The sequence below is a fragment of the Megalobrama amblycephala genome, linkage group LG11, assembly GCF_018812025.1.
Source record: "Megalobrama amblycephala isolate DHTTF-2021 linkage group LG11, ASM1881202v1, whole genome shotgun sequence".
Lineage (NCBI taxonomy): Eukaryota > Metazoa > Chordata > Actinopteri > Cypriniformes > Xenocyprididae > Megalobrama > Megalobrama amblycephala.
The window spans coordinates 768,108-787,582 of record NC_063054.1 but is presented as its reverse complement, the minus strand read 5'-3'; the positions used below and the strand labels follow the sequence as shown (position 1 = coordinate 787,582).

The 19,475-nt window shown below is 40.5% G+C and overlaps 1 protein-coding gene across 13 annotated transcripts in view; it reads left to right on the top strand.

Annotated features, from left to right (window-relative positions):
• The window catches only part of epb41l2 (erythrocyte membrane protein band 4.1 like 2), a 96,472-nt gene that overhangs the window by 69,326 nt on the left and 7,671 nt on the right, over nt 1-19,475 (top strand). For 2 of the 13 annotated variants that reach the window (XM_048208209.1, XM_048208207.1), the window contains exons 14-22: nt 4,119-4,193; nt 4,317-4,352; nt 5,057-5,116; nt 7,528-7,686; nt 10,313-10,432; nt 12,874-12,927; nt 15,398-15,982; nt 16,772-16,900; nt 17,952-18,050. In XM_048208209.1, coding sequence (XP_048064166.1) covers nt 4,119-4,193; nt 4,317-4,352; nt 5,057-5,116; nt 7,528-7,686; nt 10,313-10,432; nt 12,874-12,927; nt 15,398-15,982; nt 16,772-16,900; nt 17,952-18,050 — 1,317 coding nt within the window. The remainder of the gene's footprint in view (nt 1-4,118; nt 4,194-4,316; nt 4,353-5,056; nt 5,117-7,527; nt 7,687-10,312; nt 10,433-12,873; nt 12,928-15,397; nt 15,983-16,771; nt 16,901-17,951; nt 18,051-19,475) is intronic. The other 11 variants (XM_048208218.1, XM_048208208.1, XM_048208212.1 and 8 more) reach the window with 11 other exon arrangements.

Below are 19,475 nucleotides of genomic sequence, written 5' to 3'. Positions count from 1 at the left end.
AACCTACAGCTCTCACATGAACAGAGTCTTTCACAGATGCCCTACACGAACACCAATGGAGGATGGAAGTGCTTTGAGAACTTCATCCTGTCTGTGTAACTGCCCTCAAACACACAAACCATCTTTGTGACAATAACAGAGTTATCTAGCCTGTTTCCATGGCAACAGGCATTCCACCCCTTGTCTTGCCACTGGCCTTTTCATTAAATATGATGTAGGACCACCCCACTGAAAGACTCCTGATTGAGTTACTTTCATTTAGGACAGTGAAAGTCCTGACAGATGCCTCTGTGTTTTTCTCAGGGCGTTTTCACACTTGGTCTGAACCAGAGTTCGCTTTCTTCCCTCACCATATCCATGTGAATCCCGCTGTGGGCATTAGCGGTTTACTGATGTAGCTAGGTAATGACTTATTGGGTTTCAGTACTAAAACTCGCATTTGTCTTCCATGCATGTATATAGCAAGAGATGCAAAGAATAAAAATGTTCTACTTACTTTAGAAAATCACATAATCAGATAGATGTCATTGGCTGAATTTGAAAAGGTGAATTGCAGAAGTAGATTATTTATACCGACTGAACCAACCAAAAGAATCGCTTTACTACCAAAACTTGACGCAGGTCAGCACTTGTGGACTTATTGCAAAAGATGCATCAAATGTCTGCCATTTCTGTGCTTTATACAATACAGATTGATTCAAAGCAGTATTGCTTTAATAAACAGGAATTTTTAAAATTCATCAATAATGATTTTTTTTATATTATATTCAGATCAAGTCAGTTCAGTGTTGATTCAATTCAGTTCAAAAACAGTTTAAAAAAATTAGTGTCGTCATTTAGTCAATTCAGTTCACATTTTGTTATCAGTGCAGTTAAATCAATCATTCTGAATATTACCTCTCTGTTATATGAGAAATATCACTCAAGTGCCTATGGCCGAATTACAGCCGTGCTGATATACAGCCATATCACATGGCTACAAGTGTGTTATTATGTTTATACAACAGTTCGACGGCACAAGTGTGTAATAAACAACAACAACAGAGTGTCTTTAAAAACCCTCCTTTGTGAGGAACTACTTCCTTCCGCCACGGATTCAAATCTCAAGTTGACAGTTTAACATTTGAGCCCAAGCATCCGTTACTAATTCTAAAACATCACTTCAAAACTAGTAACGAAGGAATATTATGTAGAGTTGAGAGCGAGATCGACTAAACGAGTGTATTACCTGCATTCATTCTTCAGGTTGATGTCTCTAATATCATAACCATGATTAAAAATCTGTTTGAATGTCTGCTGTGGAAAGCGATATCTTTGTCTTTGTCCTTTTAAAAGTTAAGGGGATTTCCCACAGCTCTAAAACAACTTCCTTGTTCTGACTCACTCATAAAGACAGTCATGTAACTTTCACTGATACTATTGACGGATCCTTTCTCAATACCAAATGTGGCATATTATTTATATAAAATAATATTTATTGAACAACAATATTTAAATGAACAATATCCTTTTATAAAAGACAAACACAAGCAAACAAAAAATACAATCAAATAAATAAAAAACACAAGCAAACAATTCAGTCAAACATACAAAAGCAGTGCTCTAGTATAGGATTTAAGTTTAATATTGCCTAAATATAAAGTTAAGAAATTAAATTTTCCCCTTAACCCAAATTATTTTGCTCTGGAACAAGTAATAGATTATTAAGACCAAAGATTGCCTGTTTGATTATACCCCAAATTAAATATCTTATTTAACCACTTTCTACATGAAAGATGAAGATGCTGAAGCTGTTCTCTGCGGGTACATGAGCACTGAATGGCCGCTGTCGGCCTGGAGCTCAAATCTGCGAAAGCGTCAAAACAAATAGTAAAATAGGCGCTATGATTATATACGTATGAGTCGCATATTTGAGATCTAAACTACATTCTTGTCTAAAAACTCTTACTACATTTTGTGACACAACAGTAGTTTTTATTAAAAAAAAATATGGTGGATTTGCTCGACCGCCATGACAGTCGCCTCAAGTGGAGTGATTCAAACGGTGAAACGGTTCCAGTGCTGATGCTGGGAGAATATCGCACAGCTCTCAGCCAATCAGATTCGAGAACCAGAAAGAATTGTTGTATAGACCTTATGTAGCCCCGCCCCTTTTCAGCGCTGCGCTCGTTGTCTTTTGACTTCCGGCTTGTATTTCCACAGCGATCTTATGTATTTATGAATGAACTGCTCATTTTAAAATCCTCCCGTTCTACTGACATTTGTTTAGACACCCGCTTTAAACATTACAATGTTCATGATAACTTTTGTTAACTCTACAACACGTAAATTCACTTCACCAGCTAATTATTCTTCAACAGCGATGCCATAGAAATATACAGGGCTACCGCAAAAACGGAAGTTCAAAGACAATACTCTAAAGATGGCGGCGCGCATGTTTCTCTGGAAAATAAGGTCTATAAACTAAAATAATACACCATTAATAGTCATTCACTTCCTGGAGTTAGTCCGGATTGCTTTTAAACCAATAGGTCGTACCTGAGCTTCTGGTCACTAGTATGTGCACTCTTATTGAGTAAACCAGTTTCACACCAAGATTTCTAAAAACTGAATTGGGAAATCAAGCGAACTCCGCAGCCTGGTGTGAAAACGCTCTCCTCTCTTCTCCTGAGCTTCTGCCCCAACACTGCCAGCTTTAGTTGTGATGTTGTCTAATGCTTGCCTACCCTCTCTCACACACACACACACACACACACACACGCACCCCCTGAATATCTGAGTCTTTCCCAATGTGTCATCCCTCACACCCAGTCACTGCTGACCTGACCTCGACTCGGCTCACTGACTAATGTTGTGTTTCTCTCTCCCTTTCTCTTTTCCTGCGCATTCCACCTTGTGTCCTATGCATATTCCTCTTCCGTTGCATTCTGTCATGTTCGTGCACCCATGCAGTCTCTCTTCATGTTCCCATTTTCTCCGTCCTCCTCCACCCTCTCCTCACTCCCGCCCACCCTTGACACCATTTCCGAGCTGGACGTCTTGTCCGACATCTCCGAGGATGAGCCCGACCTTCACCCTGAGCCTGACTCTGACCCTTTGACCTGGGTGCCCGACGGCTCCAGCGGTTACCCTGCTGGCAGTGCCGTTTTAGACGGAGAGGCTGCGTCTGCCCTGTCGCCCTCGCCTGCGGAGTGTGTCGCAGGGTCCGAAGAGCTGGTGCCTCGCTCCACCTTGCCCCGGCTTGGTCGGTCCATGCTCAGGTTCTGTAAGGGTCTGCGTCTGCCCTCCCTGCTGGACGAGGACGGCTACATCAGTCTGCCCTGTCTGCCAGAGGACTGCACAGCCTTGCTGCTTCCTGCTGGACTGCACCGTCACCTGCCTCTCTCCTCCCCTTCCCTTCTGCCCTCCTTCCTTCTCATCTTCGCCGTCTTCCTCTCCGCCTGCCAGTCGGTGGTGCTGTCTCTGCTGCTGGCGTTGCCTCTGGCCATGTCCCTGTGCTACCTGGAGCCAAAAGCGATTGCGCGCTTCAGGCCGGCAGAGGTCATGGCTGAGACGACCTCTTCAGAGGAAATGCAGTGTGACCCCGCCGCCTAAACTGACCCTTAACCTCCCCCGTTCCTTGCTCCATGTCTGCCCACCTCCTAAAATGCTACTGTGTGCATTTTGTTTGCCTTCCTACCCCGTCCTATAGCTCTTTTCTCTGTCCTGCTCCACCTTTCAGTGCCAGATTTTAGTGTGAAGTGCAGAATATGTTCCTGCTCGCAGCTTGTAGCCTTTTAAATCAGCAACATTACAGTGGGAACCTATTTATAGTCCACATCCTGTCTCGAAACTCTCGCCCCCCCCCTCATTTATTATACCTGAAGCTGAATCACTTGACCAGCTTGAATCTTATACTTATCGGCAGATTTATCCGGCAGATTGCCCTCTTCTTAGATGAGAGTTCATCATAGTCCTTCAGGTGTTTTATAAAAGTCAGAAGAACATAAATGCAGCATTGCATCACACTCAGACTAGCCTGTCCCAGAGCTCCTAATGACATCACTTTGATTGGGGATTCAGGCCTTTCCATCATCCATTTCACCTTTTCCGACAATTTTGTCCATTCCACCAATTAGAGTCCACAGGTGGAGGTCGTGGAGAAGCCAAACGCAGAAGTGGCCACATCCGTCACCAATGAATCGGCCTTTGAGGTCTGCTAACACCTTCCCAGCATGCATCTGTTATCATATTCATATAATAAGCACACAATCCAAAGGTATTGTAGGACATGTTTTGAACTAATCTTCATCTTTTATCTCTGATGGCATGAGCAGACGGATAAAGGTGGTGCTGCCGCTCCTGAGAGAAAGGTCTTTCACTTTTTTTGCGATGCAGATTGTTGTAATTCAGGCTTTTTATTTATTTCATGTTTTTGTTCAAATGAAAGTGATGGGTTGTTTGATGTGAAATCTTTGCTTTCTTGTGGTGATGGTTCATTGTTTTTATTTGCTTCTGTTCTGGTTTTTCTGTAATGTGACGTTTGTGTTTGTTTCAATTGCAAATGAGACACAAATCACGTGATCAACAGGCCACAGATTTGCAGATTGATTGGCTAAGTGGTGCTCGTTTGATGACTTGTTTAATCAAATGCTGATTTGCCTGTTGGTTGGTTACTTGATGCAAATCAACATACAGGAAATCAGTAATGTCACATATGAACCAAACTGGATCAAGCTAGAGTCGCATCAGAAGGTCTGAGAGCACATTGAGAATCTGAGATTCAAGATCTAATTTAAACCTGGACACTGCTGGCTTAAATTCAAGTATGTTTTCAGTTCAACATTTCACTCAAATTGATATGCTGATAATGTAATCATATATAATGATAAAAATGCACGTTAGAAGCATTTTCAATGGTGCTCTCAGACTTCTGGAGCCGTCTGTGATAATTTCCCATTGCAGAACATTTCCTCCATCAATGATGTTCATCAGATTTGAGCCTGTTGAGACTCCAGTTCATTACCATCTGTCTTTGTCCTTTTTGTTCAAATGTGTTCTCATTTTTAATCCACAGAGCAAGTTGAGAGTGCAGGGGGAAAATATATATGTCAGACATAGCAATTTAATGTTGGAGGTTCGTATGTCGTATGTAATCAAAAATAAGAAAACGAAAGAAAGCGCAAAAGCATAATGGATGGTGGACATGTGTCCCCTCTCTGGCTACTGTCCTGGGCTGCCTCTCACTCTTCCTCTTTCAGGCTTTGTGTGCATGCATTAGTGTGTGTGTATTGTGTGTGTGTACACCCATGCATGGGCTGCATGTTACACCGGGTGCATGTCTGCGGGTGAACTGAGTGTTTGTGACGTTTGTGTAAATGGGAATGGTTTTTATAACAACACTAATAGTGTTTCCCTAACCAGACAGGTAACTTTCCGCTTTGGTTGTGGTGATTGTTTACATTTGATTTTATAACTAAATGAAGTTACTCATCCTGGGGTGACCCTGTCAGTGCTAAAGACACCCGACTCGAGATCACTGAGATTGCCAAATTTGCTTATTTGGGGGATTTGATTTGTGGTTACAAGGACATTTGTGGCCTTAATGTTTAAAGCTGAAATCATTGTGCTACCAAACACTAGTAGTGGATAAATGCTTATGAATTTGTAATTCCTTTTTGTGTAAAAATGTCAGTTTAATCAAATGATGAATCAAAAAAAGTTCCTGTTGCTTAAGCAAATAGATCAATGTGTCAAAATTGCAGCAGATTCACAGTGTCAACCTGCTGATAGACTTATAGGGTGCTTTCACACGTTGGTTTGGTTTCACACTCAACTTGATTTCTGTCGATCCCTGGTGCATGACACATGATAGAGAACAGGATGCGGGTCATTATTAATTTGGTGCTATTATGCACATCAGAGTGAACAACATGTATGTGCGTTGCATGAAGGCAGTTTTCTGCTTCTTGAAAACAGACTCTTTTGAGGAGACTGTGGATTGCGTGCCATTTATTTGCCGCTCTGATTGCACTCACTCTGCACGATTACATTGCACGCTCACTCTGGCTCAAATCCCAGATAAATCATCACCATTGTCTTTACTTCCTGCACAAGTGTGGACCTGCCTTAGAGTTGCTATCCACAGTTCCAGTGCAACCAAACTCAGACCACCTCCTCCAGGTAGTCTCGGGTTAAGTACTCCAGTAGATTTCACATTACCAATTTTTCATGCAAACGGTGACCCTTTCGAACTAAACCGCCAGTGTGAAAGCACCCATAGTTTACTCTACATGTTAAACTGGAATAAAAGAAAGTGTTTTCTTATTATGACACACTTCAGCTTTAAATCAAGTGACTTTCTCCAGGCGTTCAGTGGATATCTGGGTTTGTCTCAGCAGCAGTTGTGTGTCTTTGGCATTGAGGCAGTGAATCACTGCTCCGCTCCAGTCCTCAGTGTGTAAACCAGTCCTGCCTCACTGCTCCCCACAGCCGCTGACCTCTGACCTCTCACCTGACCCTCATAATATGACCATGATCAAGCTATTAGTGGGATTAACAGGGTCCTTCAAATGTGGAAGACTGATTGATATTATTCAGGACTTCCTGTTGTTACTAGGCATCTTATTAATTTGGATGTGAATGAAAATGAGTTGGTGAGGGATAGACGTACAGTCAGAGCAATTGGCTAATTTTTTTGACTGCAGAACATTTGTGAAAAGAGACTGTTAGCTGGACTACGTACACCTGGATGTACAACATGTAAAGTCCCGGTTCTTCTTCATTCTTCGCTCTGGGGTAAAAAGAAGTTTGAAATGCCTAAGCTACGGTATTCTGTTTGCACACATTCAGATGCCGTCCACACTGCAACATGAAGTTTTCTGGAAGGTCTTTGCTGGCAAACTCCAAACGGTCTTCGTTTTAGCCAGATTTCATTAGAAATTATGCCACACCCATTCAAACTGAAGAAAGAATGGGTGTCATGTCATTTTAAACTAAATCTGGCTAGAGTTTGTTTCGGTGGCTCGAAACAGCCAAAGAAATAATGGGTGTGACATGATTTTGAATGATATTTGGCTAAAACAAAGTTTTACAAGATTTAGTTCGAAATTACATCACACCTGTTCCTTTTTTGTTTTCACTTGAAGTATATCAGGGTCTTAACAGTGTGTATTTCTGTCCCTCACAACCTCATCTTTCAAATTTAATATATGACTTCCAATGTTATTGTATTAGTAGTTCTTAAAGATGTTCCAAAACACCACCGCTCTGTTCCAAATCTAGTGGGCTTCCTGTCTACACAATGCAACTGTACAGAAGTTTACTTGCAGATTTGTAAACAGTGACTCCCTTCTTGATCCAGCCTCATGTCAGGAGTGTTTCTGAGCTCTCAGAGAGCTCTCTGGGTGTTTGAATGGAGCTCAGGACTGAATACGGCAGTTGGCGAGCAGTGAGGTTCGACTCTAACGTGGTTCAGGTCTCTCCATGACTAATGTACTGGTTGTTGGTTGTCCCTTTGTCCTCTCCCTGGTGCTGTGGGCCCTTCAGGACTTGGATAAGACCCAGGAGGATGTATTGAAACATCAGGCTAGCATTAGCGAGCTAAAGCGCAGTTTTATGGAGGCTACGCCCGAGCCCAGGCCCAGTCAGTGGGACAAACGCCTGACGGGCAGCCCTGCCACCACCCTGCGCTTGCAGGCTCAAGGGGTACGTGTGCTTCTGCTCGGGATACGGACGCCACCTCAGATGCTCTGCATGCCCTCGCTGTCCTTCACTTCCTGTTCTTCTCACTCCCCTCCCCTGGGAAGCTGGTTTACTGTGTGTGTTTTCAGTTGTACGGTGGGACAGTTGGGAAAATATTGCATGAATAAGTTTGTTTTTATCTCATTAAGTTAGGTGTGTGCTCAACTCCGAAATATTTTATCGGCACATTGCACACTTATATTCCAAGTAGCCTGTATGTACCTGAGCAATATCACACAAATAGCAATGCGATGCGGCTGTATGCACAGCATGCTGACAATATGGCTGATATTGCATGGCTACGAGTGTGATATTGCGGTTATACAACAGTTCAACTTCACAATGAGTAAATAACAATGGAACTACTTCCTTCCGCCATGGATTCAAATCTCAAGTTGACAGTTAACAGTTGAGCCCAAGATCCGTTACTAATTCTAAAACATCACTGTAGAACTAGTAACGAAGGAACGTTGAGTCGCTTCATTGAATCTTATTGTATTATGTAGAGTCGAGTATTATGGTATAATGAGAGAGAGATCGACTACACAAGTGTATTACCTGCATCTGATATAGCATTCATTCTTCAGGTCGATGTCCATAATCATAATATTATATCTGGTAATACTTTATTTTACAGTGCCATAGTTACACGTTACTTCATGTACTTACTATAGTAATAACAGTAAATTATGCATAATTACAAGTAACTAACCCTAAACCTAACCCTAACTGTAACTCTATAGTAAGTACATGTAGTTAATTAATAGTACTCCGTACTTAGAGTAATTACAATGTAACTATGGCACTGTAAAATAAAGTGTAACCTTATATCTATTATAAAAAAAATCAGTTTGAATGTCTGCTGTGGAAAGCGATATCTTTGTCCTTTTAAAAGTTAAGGGGATTTCCCACAGCTCTAAAACAACTTCCTTGTTCTGACTCACTCAGAAAGAGTCTTTGCCACCATCTAATGGTGTATTAATGTAACTTTCACTGAAGTCCTTTAATTTACCCCAAATGAATTATATCTCATGTTTAACCACTTTTTGCATAAGAGCCAGCAGCAAATTCCCAAAGGACTGGCCGAGATTGAAGCTGTTCTCTGCGGGTACACGAGCGCTGAATGGCCGCTGATGGCCTGGAGCTCAAATCTGTGAAAGAGTCACATATTTGAGGTCTAAATAACAACATTCTCCTCTAAAAAAACATTAAAACTACATTCTGTGACACAATAACAGGAGTATTTGTAAAAAAAAAAAATATATATATATATATATATATATATATGGTGGATTTGCTCAATCGCCATGACAGTCACCAAAAGTGGAGTGATAAAAACGGTGAAACGGTTCCAGTGCTGATACTGGGGGAATATCACATCAGATTCGAGAACCAGAATGAACTGTTGTATACATGTATTTAATGTTCTTACTTTCGAGTTGTTTACTTTCAAAACAAATGTTAGTTAGTAACATAAGACACATTAGAAGCATTTACATAATCCTATGAATGCACTTAAAATGCAGAATCTGACCTAATCAGATCATTCTGAATTTGCAAAAATCATTCCTGAATCAAGTCGAACACCCATGAATCGAATCGCACAATTTACCCTACTTGCTACGCAGCATTACATTGAGTCGCCACACACTCTCTAAGGTATCCAAATCCACATCGGCCTTTAAAAAACACGCATGTGTGAGCAGAGCTGTACTGAAATGATTAGAAGTGTCTGCCCAGGCTTGTGTTAACATCAACAGACTTCAGTGCCTCTGGGTCTCCTAATGAAATCCTCCAGATGATCTCATTCCCCAGCATAAGCTCCGTCAGCGTGAGATGCCTTGCGAACACCTGTCACTCCTGACGTCACAATGTACTATTGTCTGATTGAGTCTAAGTAGATTTAAAAAGACTGCTCATAATCCCAACTGTCTCCCGCACTCCTCCTGTCCTCTACACTAGCCAGTGGCAGGGCAGTTCTCCGTCTGATTGGTGCATCAGTTCACTCTGATTGGTTCTTCGAGCTCTGTTGTTCATGGCTCTTTCTGTCCTTTGGTTTCTTCATCACTGCTCATGTATATTTTGTTGTTTTTCTCACTGCGACTGAACTCTTGTGTTTTCTAGCAGAATGCTTAGGTTTGCTCATCTCAGTTGCAGTTTTTCAATCACGTTGTGTCTCCTTCAGCACACGCTCCTTCTGTTTTATTTGTATGCTTTTAACAGTCAATGTAAATGATCAGCTCCTGCCAAAGACTTTCTTGCATATTTTGACATGCGTGTTTGTGCGAGTGATTTTTGCAGTTTATTTGCACCCATTTCACATTCTTGATGCTCTGCGTGTCTGGGATAGAAACGCTCCTCTCCACACACATGCTCTCTGTGTTCATGTTGAAATGCTTTTACTGCTCTTTCTGTAGTGTGTGTGTGCATGTTGTGTTAGTAGCTCTTCTTGTCACACTCTGTAGAATCACTGAAGTGCTTTTGTGTTTCTCTCTCTCTCTCTTGTTTCCTCTGTTTCTGTGTTTGTTCTTGTCCTTGCACCCGCTCGTTTCATTTCTTGCCCTTCGGTGTGGTTTCCTAACGCCTGTAGAGTTTGGAAGAGGAGCTCACCTCTCTCTTTCTGAGTAAGGCGTGCTTCTCAGGGCTGGCTGGCTCCTGCAGTACCACTGCTGCTCCAGCAGAGGCCAGTAAAGTCTCAGCTCAGCCCGAGGTGCATTCACAGATACCGCTTCTCTCTGTCTCCATGACACTGCTTATGGCTTTGTATTCTCTGCCGCCACATGCCTGCACTTCTTTAAAACAAACCAAGTTCATGCTCAGATCTGGCAGCGCTATTGATCCAGTCCTCGCGCTACAAATAATGTATAGTGTAGTTTTATTCATGCATCAACTCAAAAAATGGCATAGGCTAAAAGATTGATTTCTTAAAATTTAAAGGTGCTCTATGTACGTTTTTGACTGTACTAAAGCATAAAAATACCATAATATGTTTGCAGATATTTATTAAACATGCTCAGTTCACATACTCGTTTCTCTGAAAACCATTGCTACAGCCAGTTATTTTACTTTGAAATGTGCGGAATGTCTGTTTTTGTTTTGGTCTGTGCAAAACCACACGTTGCCAACTTACCCAATAGTATTTCTCCACCCCGGGTTGCCAGTTGACGGAAGCCAGCGAACAAACTGGGTCAGAGATCGCAGATTCTACCCAACCTAAAAAGCCTCAGCATACATCTAAAAATCTCTATGAACGGGAGCATATTAAAATGCGATATCAAGTCATCATAAATCAATAAATCAACTAATTATCTTACAGTGTGTAAGTCTCCTCGCCTTCCAATGTCAATTGAGCTCGCTCCTGTTGCGTGTCCTCAAACTGGCAACCCGCGAGAGTGTGGAGTCTGAGGAGGAGGGGCGGGGCAAACAATATTTTGAATTTGGACTGCAGTACCCATTTCAACCACTAGCTGTCATTCTTACATAAAGCACCTACACTAGTCAATATTTATTGGAAATGGAAATTTCACAATTCTTGATACTAATTTCAATACCAAAGCAAAAATGAATGTGCAGTCAAATAAACTGATTTATATAAAACTGAGATTTTATTTAAACAAAAATACAGAAAAAACTGTAATATTGTGAAATATTATATTATTACTATTTCAAATAGCAGTTTTCTATGTGAATATATATATAGTAAAGTGTAATTTATTCCTGTGATCAAAGCTGAATTTTCAGCATCATTACTCCAGTCTTCAGTGTCACATGATCCTTCAGAAATCATTCTGATATGATGATTTGCTGCTCAATAAACATTTATGATTATTATCAATGTTGAAAACAGTTCATATTTTTGTGGAAACTGATTTTTCAGGATTCGTTGATGAATAGAAAGTTCAAAAGTTTTGTAACATTATAAATGTCTTTACTGTCACTTTTGATCAATTAAAAGAATTAATTTAAAACTTACCGTCCCCGATCTTTTGAATGGTGTATAGCTACAAATGATATTAACAGTACTTATTTCTTATACAGCAGTTATATTTAGGGGTTGGCGATATGACCAAATTATTATTTCGTAATAAGGATATATATCAGTATAGTTATTTTGTTATTTTATCTCATTTCTGTTATTAAAAATAAGAAAAAAGAAGCAAATAACAAACAATAGGACAAATACAGTATTACAAAAATAAGTTTTTCAGGTACAATAAGCTTAACATGTAGTTAAGAGTTAGTATAGAAATATAATAATCAAATGTAAAAAAAAAAAAAAAAATATTGCATAGTCTTTACTGTATGAATTAATTTTTTTTTTTCTTATTAAAGCTAAAAAAAGTTATTCAATCAAGAGCAGTAAGTTATTTTCTCTTTTGTTTGATTCACATTATTGACACAGAGCAGCAGGTTTATTAGGCTGCTGTCACTTTAAGACCAAACGCACGGATCCAATATACTGATACACATCCAGTTTACACCCAAGTTTACTTTAACTGGAGACATAACCGGCTGTGTTTACATGAATACTCCACACAATGGGCATTTTGACATAATTACGCTCTTTATAATCTCATTCATGCATTTAATCACTCTGAAGTGTCAATAGTGCTATATATTTACATACTACGATATAGCAAAATCTATATCAAAACACAGTCAACTGTGTCATTATTCCATTATGTGCCATACATATTATTATTCTAGACCTTCTGAATGATCCCTTTGTGCTGTAGTGAGACCAGAATAACATCAGTATACAGCACTGAGAGTTCAGCTCAGAGGAGGTCATTTCACTGCTGCGTCTCAATGCCAGACTGGTCATAAACTTCCATTTAATTAGCAAAACATTTTCATCTCTGCCGTCGAGTGAGTGTGTGAAACTTCTTGTTTCATGTGTGTGTTGATCTTTCTGATCATCAGTAGCACTGCTACCTGCTGTCCTGTCCACCTTCCCAAACCCGTTAACCCTCTGACCCTGTTTACACCTGTGGTCTCCGGGCGATCCAAGTGGTCAGTTGAGACACACGGTGACCGCTTGAGATCAGATAACCCTCAGTAGCAGGTGTGAGCAGGTTCGTTGCAGTGCTACGGTCCAGACGTCTCTTGAGAGCGTGTGTTTGAGTGACCGTGTCCTATGATTACCTTCAGGTTCCACAGAAAACCCCTCCTCATCCCGAGACCGACAGCAGAGACGCCAGCAAGGTGGTCCAACGTCCTCGCTCAGCCTGCTTAACACCTAACATCATCTGAGCGAACGCACATCTAACACTACACACACACATCTCATCCCTTTTCCATTGCAGACCTCCATGAGATCATCCATCTGTCTGTCCAGCCATGCATTCATTCATCTTTCAGCCTGTTATGATTGTCTCTCTTTCTCGTTATGTTGCTTGTTGATTTATATATGTGTGGTTGCTGCAGTGTTTATGGACCTGAGTTGGAGCAGATGCCATGTTTGATTCGACTCGCTGTGAGAGATGGATGTACAGTCTGCTCAATGAGATGAGATGAAATCAGAGTCTAAAGAAATCCTTACAAGACAGATTTAACTGGGAGACAATGCTGTGTGTAATACAGTAATTGGATTTGTTTCAAGAGGAGACTGACAGTGACCCCTTTTCACAGACTGTTGACGTGTTATTATTAGGGGTGTAACGGTACGGCAGGGGGAGAAAACTAAACTTAAATCGCTTCTTTTTTCTTCTTTGTTTTATTAAACGGTTTATTTAACAACTTGTCTCTCTGTTTAAACACAATTATAATTAACATTTTCTTAAGGGTAAAAAAGTCTCAGTCTCAGCTAATGCTGATAACTATATACAGGAAGCCCTTTCTTACACATTACTATAATATTAAAGATTACAATTAATAACAGAGCCCAAACTATTAAATTCAGTTGCGGTTTATTGTTAGATGTAATGATCAACACTCGCAATTTACACAGTCACTGTCATAACTTGTTTTCATGACAAATTTATTTAAACGTATATTAAATAATTAAAGGATTAGTCCACTTTCAAATAAACTTTTCCTGATAATTTACTCACCCTCATGTCATCCAAGATGTTCATGTCTTCCTTTCTTCAGTCGAAAAGAAATTAAAGTTTTTGATGAAAACATTCCAGGATTTTTCTCCTTATAGTGGACTTCAATGGGCACCAAACAGTTGAAGGTCAAAATTAGTTTCACTGCAGCTTCAAATTGTTCAACACGATCCCAGATGATAAATAAAGAGTCTTATATAGTGAAACCATCACTCATTTTCTGAAAAAAAATTAAAATTATATAAGTTTTAACCTTAAATGCTCATCTTGAACTAGCTCTCTTCTTCTTCTCCTCTTAGAATTCCAGCAGTGTAGACGCTGCTAAGCGTATTACTGCCCTCCACAGGTCAAAGTTTGAACTAATTGGTATATACTATTGAACTAGCATATTGCATATAAAAAACTTATATAATTTTAATTTTTTTCAGAAAATGAGCAATGTTTTCACTAGATAAGACCCTTATTTCTCATCTGGGATCGTGTTGAACAATTTGAAGCTGCAGTGAAACTAATTTTGACCTTCAACTGTTTGGTGCCCATTGAAGTCCACTATAAGGAGAAAAATCCTGGAATGTTTTCATCAAAAACTTTAATTTCTTTTCGACTGAAGAAAGGAAGACATGAACATCTTGGATGACATGAGGGTGAGTAAATTATCAGGAAAAGTTTATTTAAAAGTGGACTAATCCTTTAAGACATTACAAACAGGTAAATATAATGAATATATAAGTGCATATATTTTGTTATTTAGTTAATTTCTCTAGTGAACTAACATGCTGCGGACACTGAATGACTTGCCTGAGGTAGATGTAACGCTACGTGAGATATTATTGATGTCTTTCTGCGGTTCAAACACTAGTTGAGAGGTTACACGTGAACATATCTATGCATAGATCGTCTGTTCTTCTTCTGCTCTTTTCCCTGTTGCGGCGGTTAGCAAACAGTGTTGCATTACAGCGCGCCCCCTTCTGGATTGGAGTGTGGATTGCCTGTGACTGACAGTATTCGTCGTCTGACTATATGAACCGAACTGTGACGAATGCATGTACCGTCACACCCCTAGTTATTAACATCATAAATCTAGCAGAGTTTCATTTTTGAGAAATTTAAAAGACTATACTTCGTGTTTTATTACCTTGGCATTAAATGACAAACTAATAACTAGTTACTGCTGCTGTGAGAGTTTCTACCACAACGGCAAAAATTGACGTCTTTCGCTCATCTGAACTACGTAATGAGTCTCTTGATCACCACTGTAGAAGTTAAGCTATGACGACTTCTGTTTCTGAGAACCCTGCGAATGTGAAAAGGGTCCATTGTTGTTGTCTTTCTTCTTTTAGGCATCAGTCTAGGGAAATTAGGATAAGACGACCAGATTTTATTATTGTAGATAGTTTTGCTGACTCTCAAGCACACATCACATGGTTCAGGTGAAGTGTACTCCCACTGAACGCACTGTACATCTCTACCTCACAGCTTGGCCTTAATTTGCATTGAAATGGCACTCACTTTGACAAAGGTCTCCAGGAAGTTTGTTTCCTTCAGTTTTTTTTCTGTGGTCATCGTTTATGTTTTTTGCTTTTCTCTCCATCCCTCGTGTGTGTTTGTGTCGTTGTCTGGTGTAGAGCGCAGAGGTCAAACCCGAAGTGAACGGCCAGCCAGAGGTCATAGAGGTCGTGGAAGAGACCGTCGTCATTGAGGAAGTCATCAAAGCCAAACCCAAAAGCCCCGCCCCCGAGGCCCCGGTTACCGTCGAGACACAGAGCGCTGCGGAGGTCAAGGAGGAGAGGAGTTTATCGTCGGACAGCGAGAGCGAAGAAGAGGCGGAGTATCACGCTCAGCCACCCAGTACGAGCGTCTCCGTTCAACTGATCAAAGAAGAGCCAGAGGAAGAACAGGAGGTGAAGCTTATTCAACAAGCTCCGCCCACTGTGGTAGAGTCCCCGCCAATCACAGAAGCAGAACCGGCTGAACCCGCCCCTGCTGCAGAGGAAGAGAAAGCGGCCGCACAGCCTGAAGAGGAAGCGTGTACAGACAAGACGTCGGCGGCGACGCCGGACGATTCTCCGAACGGACACGCCCTCGAAGGTGAAGCCCCGCCCACTCTCAGAGCGGTTGCAGAGGAAACGGAGGAGGAGCCTCACATCGTCAACGGCAGCGTCTCTCGCGTGGAAACGGAGCACCTGCCGCAGGTTATCTGTTGTTCGGAGGTAATTGACATCCCGAGCGGAGACGGTCGCCTACGCTTCCCCTGCGCCTCCGCTCTTCTCCTCATCTCCTCTTCCATTTCCCACTCCTTCCTCCTTCCTGGAAGAAGATCCTGCTTGATCTGCGCACAGGCTGCTGCGTCTCTCTAGCACTTGTTTAAGGAAGCGATTGCAGTATAAATGAAACTGTCCGTTTAAACGTCCGTCATTCCATCCTCTCGCCTTTAAGTTGATTTTATATTCCATCCTACTCAACTACACACACACACACACATACCAATACACACACACAGTCACACATGTGCCACAGTGGGAGCGCTGCATGCTGGGGCTTTTATTTTGTGCGCTGCATGTTGTGTATCGTCGCATGTTTGATGTAGCACACTTGATATCCTAACTATAAGTACGTTTACATTGATTCTTCACTAGTAGAGAAACGGCGGCTTCAGTAATGTTACAGAAATGATTTGATAATAAATAGAATTGTGGTAAATTGACATCAGATATAGTTTTTGTGCTTCTGCATGCGTGTGCTGTCTGATCAACACTGCCAAAGATCACAGAAACCAAAGCTGCACTCATGGTTGGCTTCCGATTGTTGGGTTTGGTTGCATGCATTATACCAAAGACGTCTAGTTTATAGTGCTGTACACTGGTGTCGTGTTTCTTTAAACTGCATGAGCCTGATGTTTGTGTTGTGCTGTGTTAGCAGTGGTTGTGTTAGCGTGTAGTGACGTCAGCCGACGGCTCCTGCTCGTGTTCTTCACACTGACGCCCTCTGTCTCTCTGTAGCCTCCTGTTGTGAAGACTGAGATGGTTACGATTTCAGACACGTTTGCTGCTCAAAAGACAGAGATATCCACTAAGGAGGTCCCCATCGTTCACACGGAAACCAAGACCATCACGTACGAGGCCGCACAGGTAAGGGGGTCATGTGATCATGTGACGTCCACTTCACAGAGTGTTTCTTAAGGCGAGACACCACAATGTAAACTAATAGATATCGCCATACTTCCCCAGTCGATTAATCCAAGTATGTTAAAACAATTGGTATTGCAAGTTTTCTGAAATCAAATGTTTAAGTTTGCAAACGATGCATGATACATTTCCAAAACCGATATCTGAATATTGGATAAAGCCAAGTTCAAACTTCTTGTTTGATTTTGTTGACAAGTTAAAGGTTTTTCCAGAGGGGATTTTGGATTTCTTCTTTTATCATAAATCAGAAAATACTACCAACAGACAGGGAAAAAAAAAGAGTTTTTAGGAACAAAATGTTATATACAGTAAATAAGCCAAATGATATATAAAACCTCTCTGTAGAAACCTTCAGAATATAGATAGGAATAAACTTTTAAAGAGATTTTTTTTTTTTTTAAATTGAAATTTACAGACAAAGATGCATAAAGTTGAATAAAATAAACCCTTAAATGTGTATTTTGGGTGATTTCCTTCCACTAGTCTGAAACAAGACATGTTGTGGAAGCAAATTAGGCTGAAATCTCAACAGTGTTTTTGCCAGTAATATCTGGCCTGAAGTGAAACTCACATGTTCAGATCTGTAAACGTCTCAGCACTGGATCATTACCATGGATTAGATGATTTGAAACAAACCAACCTGTGTTTGTCATATTAAAACAATAAAAGTAGGGCTTTTGAAGTTTGATACTGAGATGATAATTGTTGTTTGGTAAAAAGCTGATCTAATTCTAGATCTAATCTCTATATGTACTATGTTATCTGATAAAAATATATTGCCCCTTGATGAAGCTTTGATGCGGTTAGCTATTTTTGTAGTTTAGCTCAGTACTTCTTCAAAAGAGCAGCTTGACTGTCATTGAACTGCTTTGGAACTGTAACTGTCATTTTAATGTAGCTTTGGCTTTGCTATTAATGCAGAATCCTGCGGCTGTGTTGAGGGCTTTGAGTGCTGAATGTGTTTGTGTTTGTTTGTTCTGTGTGTGATTGACAGTTGGATGGTAATGGAGACGGGGAGCCAGGAGTTCTCATGACAGCTCAAACCATCACCTCTGAGTCACTCTGCACCACCACCACCACACACATCACCAAGGTAACACACACACACACACAACACACACACACACACCCCGTCCCGCTCCACTGGCTCTGATATTTGAGCTGATAAAAGAGAGGTTATGAGATGATTAGTTGACGCTGTCTGGTAAGGTTAGGGTTATAAAGTGCATTAGTGCAGCCCACTTTTTCAGTGTCGTTGGTATTTTTTCCCGTTCCCGTTCTCCCATAGGGATTTCAAACAAAGTCTTTAAAGAGTTCAAACACTACGAGGAGAATCACAACATTACAAACTTTTGAAGCAAAAAAAAATAGTTGGAAATCAGACAGAAACACAAAGAAAGGCACAAGACTGTGAACTTAACGACTTTAATGAGGGAAAGAACTACAATCCCATGAAGCATTGAGAACAGCATAATTTATTGAGAAATATAAAACTACTCATTTCAGTGCTTCCCACAGGTTTGAAATATACTTGCGGTGGTAGCCGGGTGAAAAATCCTCCTATTACCCACGGCACAAAAATGGTCCACTACATGTGACAAACAAACAATGTGTGATTTTTAACAGTATTTTTATTTATCGAAATTAATTTTAATTAAATAACATATTACATTTAATTACATACTAATATTATGCATTGTAAATTATGCAAAATTACAGCATTTTAATGGTTCACCTTTTCCTAAGTTCTCCTTGCTGTCATATAGTGTCTCTCTCAGTGAATGGGACACAGATTTTACTAATAAAATTTATAAAATGAATAATATACGTGTCAAATAATGTTCTTAGTCTTTTCTTCCTGTGGTGGAGACTATAATAATTTACTATGAATGAAATGGAAATCAAATTAAATACAATTTATAGTGTAAACAAAATACCAATAATGCCCAAAAGAAAAAACTTAGCGTGTGACTTTTAATTATAAACAAGCCCGAAATACACCGGGACTCTTATTTTGAAATGTCTGTACCATTGCAGGCTGATCCTTCAGATTCTTACAACCGTATAAAACATTTTATATAAAGGCCATGAAGTAGACTTTGTTATAATTCATCAGCTTGAGTTCATTAGAAATCGCTTTGCATAAATCTGCGCTTTTCATTGATTGAGAATCACTTTGAAGCAGTCTGAAGCGCGAGCTTGTAGAACGCGCAACAGCGCCACCCTGTGACTTTGCAAAATGCAGCGCCCGTTTGAATGTCAGCGGGAGTAAACAGTTCTGACGCACACATAACGAGTAGGTACGAAACGACTAGTTAATCGATCGCGGATGGTTTCATTATCTTGTGCGGATATAAAAGTATAAGAGGATAAAAATAATAAAAGCAAAAATGTGTCTCCGAATATACTTGGGCGGCCGTTATTATACCTGGGCGGCCCGCCCGAGTAAAGTCTATGTGTGGGAAGCACTGCATTTGAAATGTTGATTATATTTATAAAAACAATATATTTTAAGTTT